Raw genomic sequence first — 18,327 nt, 5'->3', positions numbered from 1 at the left:
TTTACTTAATTATACTTAAGCTTTTGGTTGATTGGTAGAGAATTTCTTTAAATCTTATACTAATTATATATAATTTTAAAATGTAGCTCACAATTATTGGGCTTTGTGCCTTTGTATCTTCTTAATAAAGAATCCTAAATTCTGTGAGAAAAAAATGAAAAACAGCTATATTACTACTACTTGTATTCAGAATTTTTCATTAGATATAGTGTTGTTATACCACTGGAGTACCATCGTGTGAAAATTCTAGTGAATAAAGAAGAATATGATGAAAAGTGTTTAGAGCAGGGAACAATATATTGAACGTTTTACTTTAAGACCTTTGTAAGATTTATTCATGAAATGTGAGTATTTTTTCTTCTATTTCACCATATATTAGTGTTACTAGTATATCCAGAAGTTATACCATAATTACCTTGTGATGCATTTTAAAGGAACAAATTGCCTACTTTAGAACAAAGTTATTTTTTTAAATATGTATTTATATAGCTGTTTTTAAATTTTTCTTTTAGAATTGTAGAAGAATATCATGACTTATATACGTTACAAAGAGGAAGGATGGAGAGTGATATTAAACAATTAATGGCAGAAAGAGATATCTGGAGCTCAGCCACATATGAATTGTCCATAAAGGTTGGTTCATCTGAAATCGTAACTTATTTTTTGGATGAATAAAGTTTCATTTTACAGTTTTCAATAATCTAGACAAAATTTTTATTTATTTATTTTTATTTTAATTTTTTTTAACTTTGTTTTTTTGGCTGCATTGGGTCTTCGTTGCTGCATGTGGGCTTTCTCTAGTTGCGGTGAGCGGGGGCTGCTCTTTGTTGCAGTGTGCGGGCTTCTCATTGTGGTGGCTTCTCTTGTTGCAGATCATGGGCTCTAGGTGTGCGGGCTTCAGTAGTGGCAGCAAGTGGGCTCAGTAGTTGCGGCATGAGGGCCCTAGAGTGCATGGGCTTCAGTAGTTGCAGTTTATGGGCTCTAGGGTGCACAGGCTTCAGTAGTTGTGGCCCGCGGGCTTTAGAGCGTAGGCTCAGTAGTTGTGGTGCATGGGCTTAATTGCTTCACGGTATGTGGGATCCTCCCGGACCAGGGCTTGAACCCATGACTCCTCCATTGGCAGGCGGATTCTTGACCACTGAGCCACCAGGGAAGTCCCCCAAATTTTATTTTATTTTAAAATTTTTATTGAAGTACAGTTGATTTACAATGTTGTGTTTAATTTCTGCTGTACAGCAAAGTGACTCAGTTATACATTTATATACATTGTTTTTCATATTTTCCATTGTGGTTTATTAGAGGATATTGAATATAGTTCCCTGTGCTATACAGTAGGACCTTGTTGTTTATTTGTCCTATATATAATAGCTTGCATCTGCTAATCCCAAACTCCCAATCATTCCCTCCCCAACGCCCCTTACCCTTTGGCAACCACGAGTCTGTTCTCTATATCTGTGAGTCTGTTTTTGTTTTGTAGATATGTTCATTTGTGTCATATTTTAGATTCCACATGTAAGTGATATCATGTGGTATTTGTCTTTGTTTCTGACTTACTTCACTTACTATGATAATCTCTAGGTCCATCCATGTTGCTGCAAATGGCATTATTTCATTCTTTTTAATGGCTGAGTAATACTTCATTGTGTGTGTGTGTATATATATATATATATATCTAAAAATTTTTTTTTAATTTTTAATTTTTTAAATTAATTTTTTATTGGTGTATAGTTGATTTACAATGTTGTATCAGTTTCTGCTGTACAGCAAGGTGAATCAGTTATACATATATATACATCCACTCTTTTTTAGATTCTGTTCCCATATAGGTCATTACAGAGTACTGAGTAGAGTTCCCTGTGCTATACAGTAGCTTCTTATTCATTATCTGTTATATATATAGTAGTGTGTATATGTCAATCCCAATCCCCCAATTTATCCTTCCCACCCCTTCTTTCCCCCTTGGTAACCATGTTTGTTTTCTACATCTTTGACTCTATTTCTGTTTTGTAAATAGGTTCATTTGTACTTTTTTTTTAGATTCCACATGTAAGTGATGTCATATGATATTTGTCATTCTCTGTCTGACTTACTTCACATGGTCTCTAGGTCCATCAATGTTGCTGCAAATGACATTATTTTGTTCTTTTTAATGGCTGAGTAATATTCCATTGTGTGTGTGTGTGTGTGTGTGTGTGTGCATACACTACATCTTCTTTATCCATTCATCTGCTGATGGACATTTAGGTTGTTTCCATGTAGACAAAATTTTTAAAAATGAAGATTTTTTTGTGTGTGTGGTACACAGGCCTCTCACTGTTGTGGCCTCTCCCATTGTGGAGCACAGGCTCTGGACGTGCAGGCTCAGCGGCCATGGCTCACGGGCCCAGCCGCTCCGCGGCATGTGGGATCTTCCCAGACCAGGGCATGAAACCGCGTCCTGTGCATCGGCAGGCAGACTCTCAACCACTGCGCCACCAGGGAAGCCCGAAGATGTATATTTAATTGATGAATAATGCCCCTATTCTATTATGGGCCTTGAAAAGGAAAAGTTACATTCTTTTCTTTTGTTTATTCTTTATTGGATAGCTGGCTATTGTCCAATTAAGGGCTCTTTTTTCCACCAGAATCTATGAGTATGAGCCAGAATTCTATTTCTGTTGTTTGTGAACATGTTAAAACTTTCAACTTTAATTATACACTAATAAACTAGGGAAAGTGGTTCTTATTTTTTTTACGTAATGTAACTGTATTACGATCACTTGATAACTCGCTTTGGTTCTATTACCTTGGTACCCAAGATGACAACTGACTTGAAATATGGCAGCCTGTGGACAATTATAGTGATGCTTTAGGAAAGTAGTTATGTCCCACAGTACAGTGTTCTATTTTTCTAAAATGTTTGCTGGTTGGTTGCCTAATTTCACATCTGGAAATTATAATATTAACAATAAATTATGACCCTCAACAGATTCAAATTTTTATACCATTTTCCTCTTTAATAGTCAGACCTCATCTATGACATGGGTGTTCCATTCTGATGCAGAACTTTAAAAGGGACATTGACATGTCCAGAGAAAACAATTGTGAAAGTAAATATATAACATAAGAAACAAACCTATAAAAGAAACAGACTCACAGATACAGAAAACAAACTAGTAGTTACCAGTGGGGAGAGGGAAAGGGGGAGGGGCAAGATAGGGTAGAGGACTGAGGTATGAACTACTATGTATAAAATAAATAAGCTACAAGGATACATTGTACAGCACAGAGAATATAGCCAATATTTTATAATAACTATAAATGGAATATAACCTTTAAAAATTGTCTGTCACTGGGGCTTCCCTGGTGGCGCAGTGGTTGAGAGTCCGCCTGTCGATGCAGGGGACATGGGTTCGTGCCCCAGTCCGGGAAGATCCCACATGCCGTGGAGCGGCTGGGCCCGTGAGCCATGGCCGCTGAGCCTGCGCGTCCGGAGCCTGTGCTCCACAACGGGAGAGGCCACAACAGTGAGAGGCCCGCGTACCGCAAAAAAAAAAAAAAAAAATTGTCTGTCACTATGTTGTACACCTGAAACTTATATAATATTGTACATCAACTATACCTCAGTTTAAAAGAAAAAAGAAACAAATCTGGGAGCTAGCATGTTCAGTAGGAGAAAAAAAGATGACAAGTGAGTTCCCTCACTCTAGAAGTATTCAAACAGTAGAGAACTAACTGACCAGTGGTAAGAGATTTCTGTAGAAGAATACCTTGAATTAATGGGGCTTTGTGTTGGATCATCACTAATAGGAAATAACAGCTATAATGTCAACTCCCTGAAAACAAGGACTTTGTTCACCAAGATATGCACAATGTCTTGAACAGTCAGTCATTCACTGAATGATTATATAATTGATTCAGTATATCAGTGGTTCTCAAAGTATGGTCCATGGACCCCCTTGAAGGTCCATAAAACCCTTCATGAGGTGAAAACTAATGTCATTGTAACACTGAGTTATCATCTGCCTTTTTCATTCTCGTTCTGATATGATTTTTCTTGAAGCTACATGGTATGGAATCCAGCTCTATTCTATTAAAGCAAACATTAAAGAGATTTGTAAAAATGTGAAACTGCGTGTTCTTCTCACTAATTTTTTTTGTTTTAGAAAATGTAGTTATTTTTCAGAAAAACTATGTTAAATATATAATGAGCTTATTAATGTTTAAGTGAATTAACAAATACATATTTTAAATAATTTCAGTTTTCCAATGCAATAAATAACAATAGATATAATCCATATAAACAAAAGCTCTTCGGAGTTCTCAATTTTTAAGAGTATAAAGGGGTTTTGGGATAAAATTGAGAACCTCTGCTATATACTATGTTCAATTTGGTTCTGGTTCAGTAGTTTTAGAAAACATGAATTTATGATTCAAGTTAGTTCATGATTTAAATAAGAAACTGATTGAATTAATGATTCAGTGAAAAATTGGTGTGTGAAATTGGTTTGGGTTTAATAAATTACAATGGTTTGTTAATGTTTTAGGTTCCTAATTTTAGTGCTTTCTAAAAATAGGTAATTGAAAGAAATAAAGTCATGTTGGCTAAAAGACTTTACCTCAATGAAAAAGGCTGGAATAAGTATACTAAGCATTTCATCATACTGCTGTCAACTAAGGTAAAGCTCAATTCACTTAAATCATGGGAAAAGAGACTCCAACTGTTGAGGGTTGAAGCTACAAGAAGCCTTTGTTAATTTATAGATTTTTTAAAAATTTAATTAATTAATTATTTATTTTTGGCTGCGTTGGGTCTTCATTGCTGTGCACAGGCTTTCTCTAGCTGCGGCCAGCAGGGGCTACTCTTCTTTGCCGTGCGTGGGCTTCTCACTGCAGTGGCTTCTCTTGTTGTGGACCATGGGCTCTGGAGCACAGGCTCAATAGTTGTGGTGCACGGGCTTAGTTGCCCTGCGGCATGTGGGATCTTCCCCCCCGAACCCAAGTCCCCTGCATTGACAGGTGGATTCTTAACCACTGCGCCACCAGGAAGTCCCTAATTTATAGATTAAATTTTAAATATAGTTTTATATTTGTGCTTTATTGGAGGCAAAATGAAAAATCTAAGGAAAAGTGAATAAAGGCCCTTCTTTACATTTGTCTTCTATAATAATTAGAAAAATTTAAGCAATTTGTCTAAGTTAATAACATGCAGATGTTACTTATAGAGTTATAGTGCTTAAACAAAAATGTAACTGTGTTCATTGAAATAATTGCATTATTGATGCATTCTGTGCAATATTATGGGACAATTCAGTGAGCACACTAGGTTGAAAAGGAAGGAAGTGGCATTTAGTATGTTTCTAGAGCCAAACCATTTACACTAATTTCATTTAATTCTTATAACAGTCCTGTGAGATATATATTAGGGTCTTTATTTTATAGATAAGAAAAATTAATCTCAAGTTAAGAGCCAAGATTATACAGCCAGTCAATGGCTAGGATTTATATTTGTTCTGTCTGGCTTTGAAATTCCTGTTCTTTCCAATGTACTGCACTGCCTGCCAAATCCTATGAGGAAACTGGACTCATGTTGCAAAGGAAAAAAATCTTGTTCCTGATGCTTTTTTTATTGTGGAAAAATTCTCCACCAAAGGGACTGTGTAATAGTGTCACTGATATTTTGAAAGAGGAATATCTTTTCAACTTTTGGATCCATTTTCTACCTATGACTCTAGTATTGCAATATTAATAATGGCCTGGTGTATGCTAATAAGTATTTGGTACATGAATAAATGAATAAGTGGTTTAATTCCATGCATTTTATCTAGGACACTGCAGACCTTGCACTGTTGCAGAAGTTGATGGAGAAATGGAGAAACTTAGTGAATAAATTTAGACAGGAAGTGGAACAAAATGAAGAGTCTACAAGAGAAAAATTGCTAAGTGTTAAGGATGGCCTTGTCAAATGGCAGCAGTTCTTCAGAAATAATACGTGGGTCTCCAAGAATCTTGTTTTTCTGATTATTTGATGTCATGTTTGATAACTCAGTCCAATTCTTCCTCTCTTTTTATCTTGTTTCTCTTTTACCTTGTAATTACTCTAACATTGATTTTGGTAAGGTAACCAGCTGCCCTTACATGGGCACAATCCTGCTAGGAACTTGAATGGTCTTGCAGTTTCTAGTGCTAATCATCTCTGATCATCTTGGTCCCTGTACCCAACTGCTGCTGCTTCCACTAAGTCCAACTCTTTTTCTTTTCTTCTCTTTACTCTCTTTTTAAAATCAAGTCAACTTATGTCATTACTCTTGGCAAACTTGAATATCTGGATCCATCTGCAAATTCTGTAGCATAGTGCATGTGCCGAGAAGTGGAATCAATGACTGGCAGTTATAAGGAGGTTGATTCTGATTGGATATCATATCTTGTAACAATTAGAGAAATTTGATAATGGAAGAAGCTGCCTTCCTTTGTTAATTAACAAAGTAGTTAATTGGAGGCTGGATGACTACATCACAGCCAAGGTTAGTGCGAATCCATACTTTGAATGCAGGCTGAACTCAGTGATTTCTAAAGTTTTTTTTTTTTTTTAAACTTTAAGATGCTTCATCTGTTGAGGAAACATATGTAGGTACCATTTCCATTTCAAATTGAGAAGAGTGGTTTCAGTTTTTCACATCCTCTAAGACAGCTGTCCGCAACCTTTTTGGCACCAGGAACCGGTTTCATGGAAGACAGTTTTTCCACGGACTGGTTGGGAGGGATGATTTCAGGATGATTCAAGAGCATTACATTTATTGTGCACTTTGTTTCTATTATCATTACATCCGCTCCAGCTGAGATCATCAGGCATTAGATCCTGGAGGCTGGGATCTAAACCCAACCTGCCTGGATCTAAACCTGCTCTAAGAGATTCCCCAGTGAGTAGATTTGGAAGTTGTGGAAGCTGAAGCTGGTACATATCCAAGCTGGTTGCTGCTGCCATTGCCCGCTTCTACTGTGTATTGACACTTAGCTGGGAGAGGAGCACAGGTGGCAGTGGTTCCCTTCTCCCTTTCTCCTCAGGAGCTTCTTTATCAAGAGCTTTCTCCTTGTGAGGCTTCAAAAGATATTAAAGGAAACTCTTAACAGAATTTGGGGCTCCTGACCTAAATGTTGAGTTTTAATTGTTCTTTAAGCTTCCTTTCTATTTATATATTGTTTTGGTTGCTGTGTTCAGCAGGAATCATTCTTATGATGACCTAATTTTGGGTGCTGAGGACCCAGAGACCACTCTTTTAATACTGTCATGGCCTCTGACCCTGTAACTTGCTTACTCAGGTCTGATTAGGGTCTGAATTTATATTTATATTTGTAAATTTAAAAATAAATGCCTATGAGGGAGAGGCTGAACCTGAAAGGCATTAGGGAAAATCATCAGGGAGAAAGATATTATTAATTGTTATAAATGTGTGGATTCATGATTTTCTTTGTTTATATCTTGTTATGAGACCATGCTCTTGTTCCTTTTCCTTCTTTCAGTGGAAAAGACATTTCATCCCCTAGTGAAGAAAATAGATTTGAATCAGTTGTTCCAGACTTCAAGCAGTGGCAAAAGGTAAGACTTTCTAGTAAACAGCTTGGTAATCAAAATGCTGTTTGTAAACTTGTCACTCTTCACCTACAACTAAGGCACAACTCATCCTTTAAAAATGCCATACTAGGTTTTATGAAAGATAAGGAAAGCATCAAGGCTACAGGGGCTTTTAAAAATACTCTTAAAGATTCTATTTTCAGTTCTATTTTAGATTTTCGAGTCAAAGTTAGGCTGCCAGAAATAAATTGGGAAAAGATACTTGGGTGGCAGTTAGGGTAGTTCTGATTCTCTCATCTAATTGTCGGACATAAGTAACATCTGTGCCTCTCATGTACCTGGCTTTTTTCTTTCTTTTTTAAAAATAAATTTATTTATTTATTTTATTTTTGGCTGTTTTGGGTCTTCGTTGCTGCATTCAGGCTTTCTCTAGTTGTGGCGAGCGAGGGTTACTCTTCGTTGCCGTGCATGGGCTTCTCATTGCGGTGGCTTCTCTTGTTGTGAAGCACGGGCTCTAGGCACAAGGGCTTCAGTGGTTGTGGCTCACGGGCTCTAGAGCACAGGCTCAGGAGTTGTGGCACATAGGCTTAGTTACTCCGTGGCATGTGGGATCTTCCCGGACCAGGGATCGAACCTGTGACCCATGCATTGGCAGGCAGATTCCCTGCCACCAGGGAAGTCCCTACCTGGCTTTTTTCTTAAGGACAAATTGGACTTTTAAAATTAATAACATCTTTTTTAAAAATTGTGGTAAAATATACATAACATAAAATTTATCATTTTAATCATTTTTAAGAGTACAGTTCAGTGGCATTAAGTACATTCACATTGTTGTGCAACCATCACCACCATTCATGTCCAGAACTTTTTTATCTTCCTGAACTGAAACTCTACCCATTAAACAAACAATAACTCCCCATTTCCTCCTCCTCCCAGCCCCTGGCAACTACGATTCTACTTTCCGTCTTTATTTTTCCTTTTTTTTTTTTTTTTTTTTTTTTTTGCGGTACGCAGGCCTCTCACTGTCCTGGCCTCTCCCGTTGCGGAGCACAGGCTCCGGACGTGCAGGCTCAGCGGCCATGGCTCACGGGCCCAGCCTCTCCACGGCATGTGGGATCTTCCCGGACCAGGGCACAAACCCATGTCCCCTGCATCGGCAGGCGGACTCTCAACCACTGCGCCACCAGGGAAGCCCTACTTTCTGTCTCTATAAATTTGACTAATCTAGGCACCTCATATGAATGAAATCATATAGAATTAGTCCTTTTGTGACTGACTTATTCCCTTCAGCATAATATCCATAAGATTCATCCATGTTGCAGCATATATCGGAATTTCCTTCCTCCTTAAGGTCGAATCATATATATGTATATATCACACTTTGTTTATTAATAACATCTTTTTAAAAGGGTCCAAACTTTGAAAATAGGTTTCATTAATCAAATTATTCTCATGTTATAGTAGTCTGACAAGGGGAAATATATGATATTGAAATCCTCCAATGTGAACGTCACACTCATGACCTAATGAAATCTCATCCAGATCCCAGGGAACCATTTTCTTTTCTTTTGGAATGATTTGAGCTGAATATTCTAAGAATTGAAGATGTTTGTTGTCATATATACAACATAGCTAGTTTAGTGACTTTTTTTTTTTTTACTGTTTATCTGTTTGACATTGCATAGATAAAATTGAAAAAATCATGCTTCTTTTTTTAGTAGGAATAATAATAATTCTCATTCATTAACTTGTCAGGATGAAGGTGCTTTCCATATGTTGCTTTACTTATTCTTCATAGCATCCACATGATGCAGGTTTTATAATCCCCATCTCACAGATGTGGAAACTGAAGGTTAGAAATGTTAACTTGCCTTAGTTATCTGTAAATGGTAAATGGCTGAGTCAGAATTTGAGTCCATGTCTCTCCAATTCCAAAATTCTTACCCTTAATTGCTCTGCTACAGTGCTTCCCTATACTGATTACTGATAAGTGTGGGTGATTTGTTTCCATTGTCTGAGTCACAAATAATGGCAAGCTTTATATATAGGTTGCACTTTATTTTTTCCACAAATATTTATTGATATGTCAGATATAGCACTTGGACTTGGGATTAAACAGATAAATGAAAACCTATACATTCTACAAACTTTCCCAGTTTAGTGGGGATCATGTAAACAGAAATATTACATCCTTACCAAAGCAAATAGTAATTACAAATGCTCAGCTAGGTGGGAATGTGAATTGGTACAGCCACTATGGAGAACAGTATGGAGGTTCCTTAAAAAACTACAAATAGAACTACCATACGACCCAGCAATCCCACTACTGGGCATATACCCTGAGAAAACCATAATTCAAAAAGAGTCATGTACCAAAGTGTTCATTGCAGCTCTATTTACAATAGCCCAGAGATGGAAACAACCTAAGTGTCCATCATCCGATGAATGGATAAAGAAGATGTGGCACATATATACAATGGAATATTACTCAGCCATAAAATGAAAGGAAATTGAGCTATTTGTAATGAGGTGGATGGACCTCGAGTCTGTCATACAGAGTGAAGTAAGTCAGAAAGAGAAAGACAAATACCGTATGCTAACACATATATATGGAGTTTAAGAAAAAAAATGTCATGAAGAACCTAGGGGTAAGACAGGAATAAAGACACAGACCTACTAGAGGATGGACTTGAGGATATGGGGAGGGGGAAGGGTAAGCTGTGACAAAGCGAGAGAGAGGCATGGACATATATACACTACCAAACGTAAGGTAGATAGCTAGTGGGAAGCAGCCACATAGCACAGGGAGATCAGCTCGGTGCTTTGTGACTGCCCAGAGGGGTGGGATAAGGAGGGTGGGAGGGAGGGAGACGCAAGAGGGAAGAGATGTGGGAACATATGTATATGTATAACTGATTCACTTTGTTATAAAGCAGAAACTAACACACCATTGTAAAGCAATTATACTCCAATAAAGATGTAAAAAAAAAAAATGCTCAGCTCTGTGAGACTTAATTGCCTATCACTAATTTTTTTACCTATATAGGATTTCATATAATTATTTTCATCCCTGGTAAACTATGGGTTATCTTACAGAGTATCAAAATTGATTAAAATTCACTTTAACTTTGAAATTAAAATATATGTCATATGAAGAAATGGTACGACAAATAATAATAAGATATGTAATTCCAAAATATTTAGGAGTCACCTGAGTAGACTTTGATGAAATCAGTGAATAATGTGCTAATTTCCTCATCCTCCTTTCACTCTCTAGATGTTGACTGAAGACAAAGACAAATTTTCTGGGGATCTTCTAGTGTCAAAATATGATTCTCTCAAGATTATTAAACATTTACAGGAAAGCTGGGCAGATATTGGGCTTGGGATATTTAGTCGCCATAAAAGTATGGAGGGAAAGATACCACCAGAGCAGAAGCACATGGAGGAAATTGTGAAAAGTACAGGAAGACTCTACAAAGAATTTGAAATAAGAATAAATGGGGATAATGGTAAGGAAAAAAAAAAACAATGATAATGATAATTGGATTGCTTGACAATAGAAAGCATTTTAATAGTAATTATTATTTTCAATACAATTAATATTTAAAAACAATACATATAGTTTTAAAAATCAAGGAAAATAAAGCATGGAGCATCACTTTATTGAGATATAAGTCATATACAGTACAATTCATCTACTTAAAGTATACAGTTTGATGGTTTTTAGTATATTCACAGACATATGCAACCAGGTGGTAAATGATTTTAAATAAAAGAGGAAGTCAAAATGATGAATGAGAGTGAAATTAACAAATCATTTTGAATCCTACTAAAAGACTGAAGTTTACTGATGAAGGCAGTGAGAATATTTTCATCAATGACAAGAAAAAGTTTGTTTTTAAATTATTTCTCTTTATATATCTCTGAGATGGGAGCATTTTCATTTCTTATTTTGCAAATGAGTTTAGACAAAAGTATAGAGAGGGTATTTTGCCATGATCTCACAGTGAATCAGTCAAAAATTAGAATCCAAAGTTGATACTTATTCAGACCAAAACTATAAACTTCATGTAAACCCGAACAATGACCTAAAAAATGACTCAAGAACTATATCTCTTCTAGTTTCTGTTAACTATCTTATAATCATGAAGAAGCTGTTTTTCATCATTGTCTTCTTAACAGGATAACTCAGTGAATTAATACCTTTAACAGAAACTGCAGTTCATGGTTTCTGGATTTAATGCATTTCATTCTCAGCTGAGAAGAGAAGACAGAGTAAAAACTGTTATCAATGAAATAGTCCATCAGTCAGAAAAGCACTGTTTACATAGTTTTTATTCACTAAATATTTATTTAGGAACTACTCTTCGCAAGATTCTCTGCTAGGCAAGCTGTAGGATAATAAGAAAATGGAAAAAGATATGCCCCTGCCCATTAGTATTTCATAATTTATTATTGAGAGTAAACTTACACATACTTCTAAAAGTTAATGCTTTTCTCACTTTTCCAGGTATCTCTAAAATTCTTCCAAGTTTGGTTAGTTCTCTTGAATTCTGTTCTTTCAAATTGGAAAGCCTGCTGGAGTTTCCTGAACTGCTTCTTGAAGAATGGGAGGGACTTAATGAAAAAATTAATGAAATGAAATCTCACTTGGATGCATCGTTAAACATTATTGGTACTGTTCCGCAGTACACAGATGTGGATTCTGTCTCGTAAGTTCCCATAGCTCTCTGCTGGGTAGAAGGGAATCCCCACTTCTCAACTGCATTTTCTCAGTACTTCGCGTCAGCAATGGGTATTTGGGGTCAGATACAAAACCTTGACATTCTCTTCCTCCAAGTAAGAAAACCATCTGACTGGGAGCTGGAGGGTGAGGGAGTCCTGGGTTCTTAACCACAGCAGTCTAGGGTGGGGTTTCTGCCTCACTGAGCTGAGAAGGGGAAGAGCGGGAGTAGTTTCGGTTCAAATACCATAGACTCTTGCCTTTCCTACTGAATCTTCATAAATTGTCTTGAATATAAGTTTCTTCAGTTGCTGTTTGTCCTTAGAACCATTTCCAGAAGCTTTCAATGGTTTTTGTTTTGTTTTAGTAATTTTCACTAATTTCACTGGAGAGTGGGTCACCTTTTCTCCTCCCTCTGTCATGTTGGAAGTTGATCTCTTGAGAGGATTTTAAAACTCATTCTTCTCATTTTGTGGCCTCAGTGGTCTAGAAGTAAATGTAAAGAGAGTGAGTGTAAGTCTTTACAGTAGAGGTCTAACACTGAAAGTAAGGTCTACATTGTCCAGAGCGCATTACACCTAACCTACGTGAGGTTAGGAAGGCTGTCAGTGAGTAGCCATTCTACCAGATAATTCAAGGATTTGATTCACCTTTCTCTGAGCTCTCAAACAGTTGTACACACTGAAGTTTACTAGGCCCAGCCAAATAAAACCCTTTCTTTTATCCGATAGTTACTTTCATACTCTTAAGTAAGTCACTTATCTTTATTTTGCTTGCTTTTTCCTTCAGGGTACTCCAAGCACATATATTTAACATGATTCAACAATGGCTTTTGAAGATAGGCAATGAGGTTAACAATGGTAACATGGAACTTCAGCGCCAAGTATGTACTTGTAGGAATTTCTTAGATTATTTTTTGCCTTGGCTGGGAGTTTTCTTCAAGGAAAAATCAAGTCATGCCTACCCAATTGAAGCAGGAGGTTGGGAGGGCAAAATGAGAACTTACATAATATAATTACTGTAATGATTTTCAGTGGATTTTTAAATGCGATACGTTCCTGCCTTTGGAATGAAGTTTCACAGGTGATCAAAAGTTTTTGAGATCTAATTATTATCTTTACTCTTTACTCAGTATGCCGAAAAAATTTTCCCTCAATAGCATTAATCATTTTAAGAATTTATGTTGGTGCCCTTGACTGGCTAAAGGGATGACGGAAACATGTTTCTAAGAAGAAAGACAAGATGCTACAATACTATTCGTCTACAGTTATTTGAACAAATAGGGAATTGTCCTGCAGTTCTGAAGAACTAAACCTGTGGAATTCTTTTTTTTTTAAATTAATTAATTTATTCATTTTGGCTACGTTGGGTCTTCGTTGCTGCGTGGGCTTTCTCTAGTTGTGGCAAGCGGGGGCTACTCTTCGTTGCGGTGCGTGGGCTTCTCATTGCGGTGGCTTCTCTTGTTGCAGAGCATGGGCTCTAGGCTCATGGGCTCTAGAGTGCAGGCTCAGTAGTTGTGGTGCATTGGCTTAGTTGCTCCATGGCATGTGGGATCTTCCCGGACCAGGGCTCGAACCCATGTCCCCTGCATTGGCAGGCGGATTCTTAACCAGTGCACCACCAGGGAAGTTCCCTGTGGAATTCTTAACTAGCACAACATGAAATAATAATTTCCAAAGGATGTCTTAGTTTTTTACGTTTACTCCCACTTCCTAGTCTTAATTATAATCTAAATTTATACAGGAATCTCTTATTATAAGTAAACTTAATATGCAAATATTTGACCTTACAAAATTGATAAAATGAATTTAATTTTAATATTGCTTATATTGGGAATTTGAAAGGCAGAGATCAGTATGTTGTATGGGAATACTACTTATAAAGCATTATATCACAGTCTATGAGCACATTGTGAACATAGAGACATCAAGAGTTGAGGAGCGGGCCTCCCTGGTGGCGCAGTGGTTGAGAGTCCGCCTGCCGATGCAGGGGATACGGGTTCGTGCCCCGGTCTGGGAGGATCCCATATGCCGCGGAGCGGCTGGGCCCGTGAGCCATGGCCGCTGGGCCTGCGCGTCCGGAGCCTGTGCTCCGCAACGGGAGAGGCCACAGCAGTGAGAGGCCCGCATACCGCAAAAAAAAAAAAAAAAAAGAGTTGAGGAGCAAATATGTTAAGACTGGAAGTATGGATCCAGGGGATCCCCAGGCTTGGGAGAAATTTCTATGACTTAGAACACAACCAAAATTAAGAAGAGAAAGGGTAGGAGAGTGCCTGTCACATAGTGGAACTCAATAAATATTTCTCGAATGAAGTAACAACATTCCAACATTGTTGATGTTTTATGGTGTTGCTACATTAACCCCTTCTTTGGTAAGTTTACCACTGGATACTCAGTTTACCATTGGGGATTATCTCCGGGGAATCATATTCTCAATTTTTAATATTGTGGAATTCAATTTTTATAATATAGGATTATTTAGAAAGTACCTTTATATACTTCTCATTTTTATATTTTATATACTTCTCTATTTTAACACTACAGCACTATAATATAGTTAAGCTGCCTAGAAAACTTGCAAGATTATACATTCCTCGAGGAACTGTGTGTATCCATATTAACTGGTATAAGTATTTAAAAATGGAAAAGTTTATCTTTTGTTAACCCACCATTCATTTTCCTTTCTGATCCATTTTCTTCCAGATTTTTTGGTTTTGTTTTGTTTTTTTCTTTATACTTTTACTCCATCTAATCTGTGCTGCTTGGCAGTCTAAAACAGTGATCTTCAAATATTTTTTTATCATTTATCTCTATCAGCAAAAAATCTTTGAACAAGTTATTTCTAACTTACTATTTCTAACTTACTTATGAGAATTTCTGTTAACCTTTTAGGTACATTATAAAATATAAACAAATAGTCAAAAGAGATGAAGTGAATAATATTTAAAAATAATTTTTAGTAATGGTTTTAAAAAAACTGATGTGATTGAACAGGCTTCATAATTTTTTTACAATCACAGGTTAATACTTAGTGATAAAGCCATTTGAAGGTCTGCTCCTAAGTTCAGTTTACTTCATTACTTGTTTTAAAGGACTGTCATTGCTGAAATAATAGCTCACAAAAGAACAATGCAAATTGAAGAAGTGTATTATTGGCTGTATTTATTAAATAATGCTCATTTTTCAATTCCATCAATCAGTTATGTAAAGATTTTTTAAAAATTGATTAGTAAAATTTTCCATCTACCATAATGTCAATCAGTTGTTCTTATAAACATTAGGCAATGTAGCATTTCTTTTTTCTAACAAAAGATCCCCAACCAATTGATACACTTTATTTGTAAGATTTTAAAAGAATTAGAAACGTATTTCCAGATTTTCAAGTATATAAATTTGTGAGTTTTTAAAAGTGAGCTATATATCATTTTCAGCAACAAAATCATACCAAGATGGAAATCCTTCCAACTCTCCATTTTCAAAATGGCTGCCCCATAATGTAAATTTCTTTTACTCATTGTTAAACATCAATTGTATTTTGAAGGGACAAGCTAAGAGTGATTTTTTTTTATATCAGCTATGTTGCCACTTGCCATCCCTGAAAAGATTAGTAAATTTGAAACAAGCCGTTTTATTAAAAAACACTTCATCTTAAAGTTTCTCTTAAGAATTTTATATCAGAATCACAGTAAATCTCTGGTTTATTATAAAAATTATCATTTTCACTCTCCATCTAATTAAAGAGAATGATTCCATATCTTAGTGAAAGTGTGTTTATTTTGATTCTAATTTTAAATTCACCGGTGACCTATATTGCATGACCTTGATTCTACCATTTAATCTCTCTAACATAACTATGAAATGAAGATAACACATATTTGTGTTTATTTCACAGGGGTGGTTTAAGGATTTATTAATATTTTTTGTAAGCAAAAATGAGTTATTTCAATGACAGTATCATCCAGGCCATTGGTATATGAAAGAACAGTTTAGAGAATTAATTAATTCTCTAAGAAGAATTAATGTAATTGAATAGCAGCAGGGGCTTAGTGGGGAAAATATCTTTGGCTTATGGAAAGAAGGTAGTAGTTTTTTAAACTCTTTCTCAGGAAGAGTTGCCCTTTTCCTGACATGTTAATTCAGGTGTAAAAGTACACTAATCAAGATTACTTTAGAGACTTCCCTGGTGGCACAGTGGTTAAGAATCCACCTGCCAATGCAGGGGACAAGAGTTCGATCCCTGGGCCGGGAAGATCCCACATGCCACAGAGCAACTAAGCCCATGAGCCACAACTACTGAGCCTGCATGCCACAACTACTGAAACTTGCACGCCTAGAGCCTGTGCTCCGCAACGAGAGAAGCCACCTCAATGAGAAGCCCGTGCAGCGTAGTGAAGAGTAGCCCCCGCTTGCTGCAACTGGAGAAAGCCCGTGCACAGCAATGAAGACCCAACGCAGCCAAAAATAAATAAATAAAATAAATTTATTTTTTAAAAAAGATTGCTTTAGGTCATTTATGGCCTTTTCTTTTGAGGCAGGAAGTTTGTGTTTTAGTACAAGGATAGACTACCAAGCTTCATTTTTATTCATTAATTTAACAAACATTTATTAAGCACTTACTCCCTGCTAAGTACTGTGTGTGGTATCGAGGGATAAAATGATGGTCCATGCCTTAAAAAGACTCACAGACTAAATGAGGAGACAGATATGCAAACAATTATAATAGAGTTATGTACAAAGTACTATAGCAACATAAGATAAGGAGCAAATTAAGTCAAGTGAAAGTTAAAAATTCTTCTCAAAGTAGATTATACTTAAGCCAAGAAGAACACTTAGGAACTCACCAGAGAAAGGGACTACATAGGGCATTGAAGAGAATGGTTGACGTCTGCATTTCATAAAGTTTTTTGCATCTTATTTCTGGGACCCAGCCTCAGCAAACGCCATTTGCGAAGGTTCCCAAACTTTCTCTCTTCTCAGTGCCCAAGGGTGCCCCAGTATTTTCACACTCCTAAGCCAAAAAAAATTACCACACAGTCCAATTTATTATTACATAGGGAGGTTCAAACAGCTTACTAAATATTTATGTCCTAAATATTAGTATAACTTTTGGAAAAATATTATAATACGTGTTAAAATAGTTAAACAAGGAGACCATTGGACTGTAGCTTTAGTGCTTTTATTTTATTTTTATTTTTTTTTGCTGTACGCGGGCCTCTCACTGTTGTGGCCTCTCCCGTTGCGGAGCACAGGCTCCAGACGCGCAGGCTCAGCGGCCATGGCTCACGGGCCCAGCCGCTCCGCGGCATGTGGGATCTTCCCGGACCGGGGCACGAACCCGTGTCCCCTGCATCGGCAGGCAGACTCTCAACCACTGCGCCACCAGGGAAGCCCAGTGCTTTTAGTAGCCTGTGTAAACAAACCAAAGCCAGAGTCGATGCACTCAAATCCAAGAAAACGAAACTCAAGAACAACTAATTCTAAAACAGTCAACTAGATCTTCTCGAATATGAGAAAATGAAACTCAAGAACAACTCTCATAACAGCCAGATAACTAAATTTTCCTAAATAAGGCAAACATTGAAGTTACAGCCAATTAAATAATTGCTTTGCTTAGTGTCTTCTCTGTAGAAATGTCTGTCCTAGCTCCCACCTACAGAGTGCCTCTAACCATTTTTTGGGTCTGGCACTGCCTGATTGGAATTGTTGTTTGCCCAAAGATACTTTGTAAAATTTAATGTGTCTCAGTTTAACTTCATTGACAGAAAAAAACCTTTTATTAATTAATCTTTAATTGAGGTATATTGACTTAAAATATTAGTTTCAGGTGTACAACATAGTGATTCGATATTTTTATGCATTACAAAATGATCACCTTGATAAATTCAGTTACCATTTGTCACCATACAAAGTATCACAATATTATTGACTATATTCTCTATGCTACACATTACATCCCTGTGACTTATTTATTTCATGACTGGAAGTTTTTACTTCTTAATCTTCCTCACCTATTTCACTCATCTCCCCACCTCCACTTAAAAAATCCTTTT

The 18,327-nt window shown here is 36.7% G+C and overlaps 1 protein-coding gene across 7 annotated transcripts in view; it reads left to right on the top strand.

Annotated features, from left to right (window-relative positions):
* Positions 1-18,327, top strand: part of AXDND1 (axonemal dynein light chain domain containing 1) — a 76,808-nt gene that overhangs the window by 32,492 nt on the left and 25,989 nt on the right. For 6 of the 7 annotated variants that reach the window (XR_014293571.1, XM_082616080.1, XM_082616083.1 and 3 more), the window contains 7 exons: positions 513-633; positions 4,557-4,658; positions 5,808-5,971; positions 7,501-7,576; positions 10,830-11,064; positions 12,066-12,267; positions 13,068-13,161. Coding sequence is in view for 6 of the 7 variants with exons in the window: in XM_082616080.1 (XP_082472206.1) it covers positions 513-633; positions 4,557-4,658; positions 5,808-5,971; positions 7,501-7,576; positions 10,830-11,064; positions 12,066-12,267; positions 13,068-13,161 (994 nt within the window). In the remaining variant the exon portion in view is untranslated. The remainder of the gene's footprint in view (positions 1-512; positions 634-4,556; positions 4,659-5,807; positions 5,972-7,500; positions 7,577-10,829; positions 11,065-12,065; positions 12,268-13,067; positions 13,162-18,327) is intronic. The other variant, XM_082616081.1, reaches the window with a different exon arrangement.

The sequence above is a fragment of the Mesoplodon mirus genome (genome assembly GCF_964341445.2).
Source record: "Mesoplodon mirus genome assembly, chromosome: 3".
NCBI classification, from domain to species: domain Eukaryota; kingdom Metazoa; phylum Chordata; class Mammalia; order Artiodactyla; family Ziphiidae; genus Mesoplodon; species Mesoplodon mirus.
Note: the sequence above shows the minus strand (reverse complement) of the source record. Positions and strands in the feature narration are given on the sequence as shown.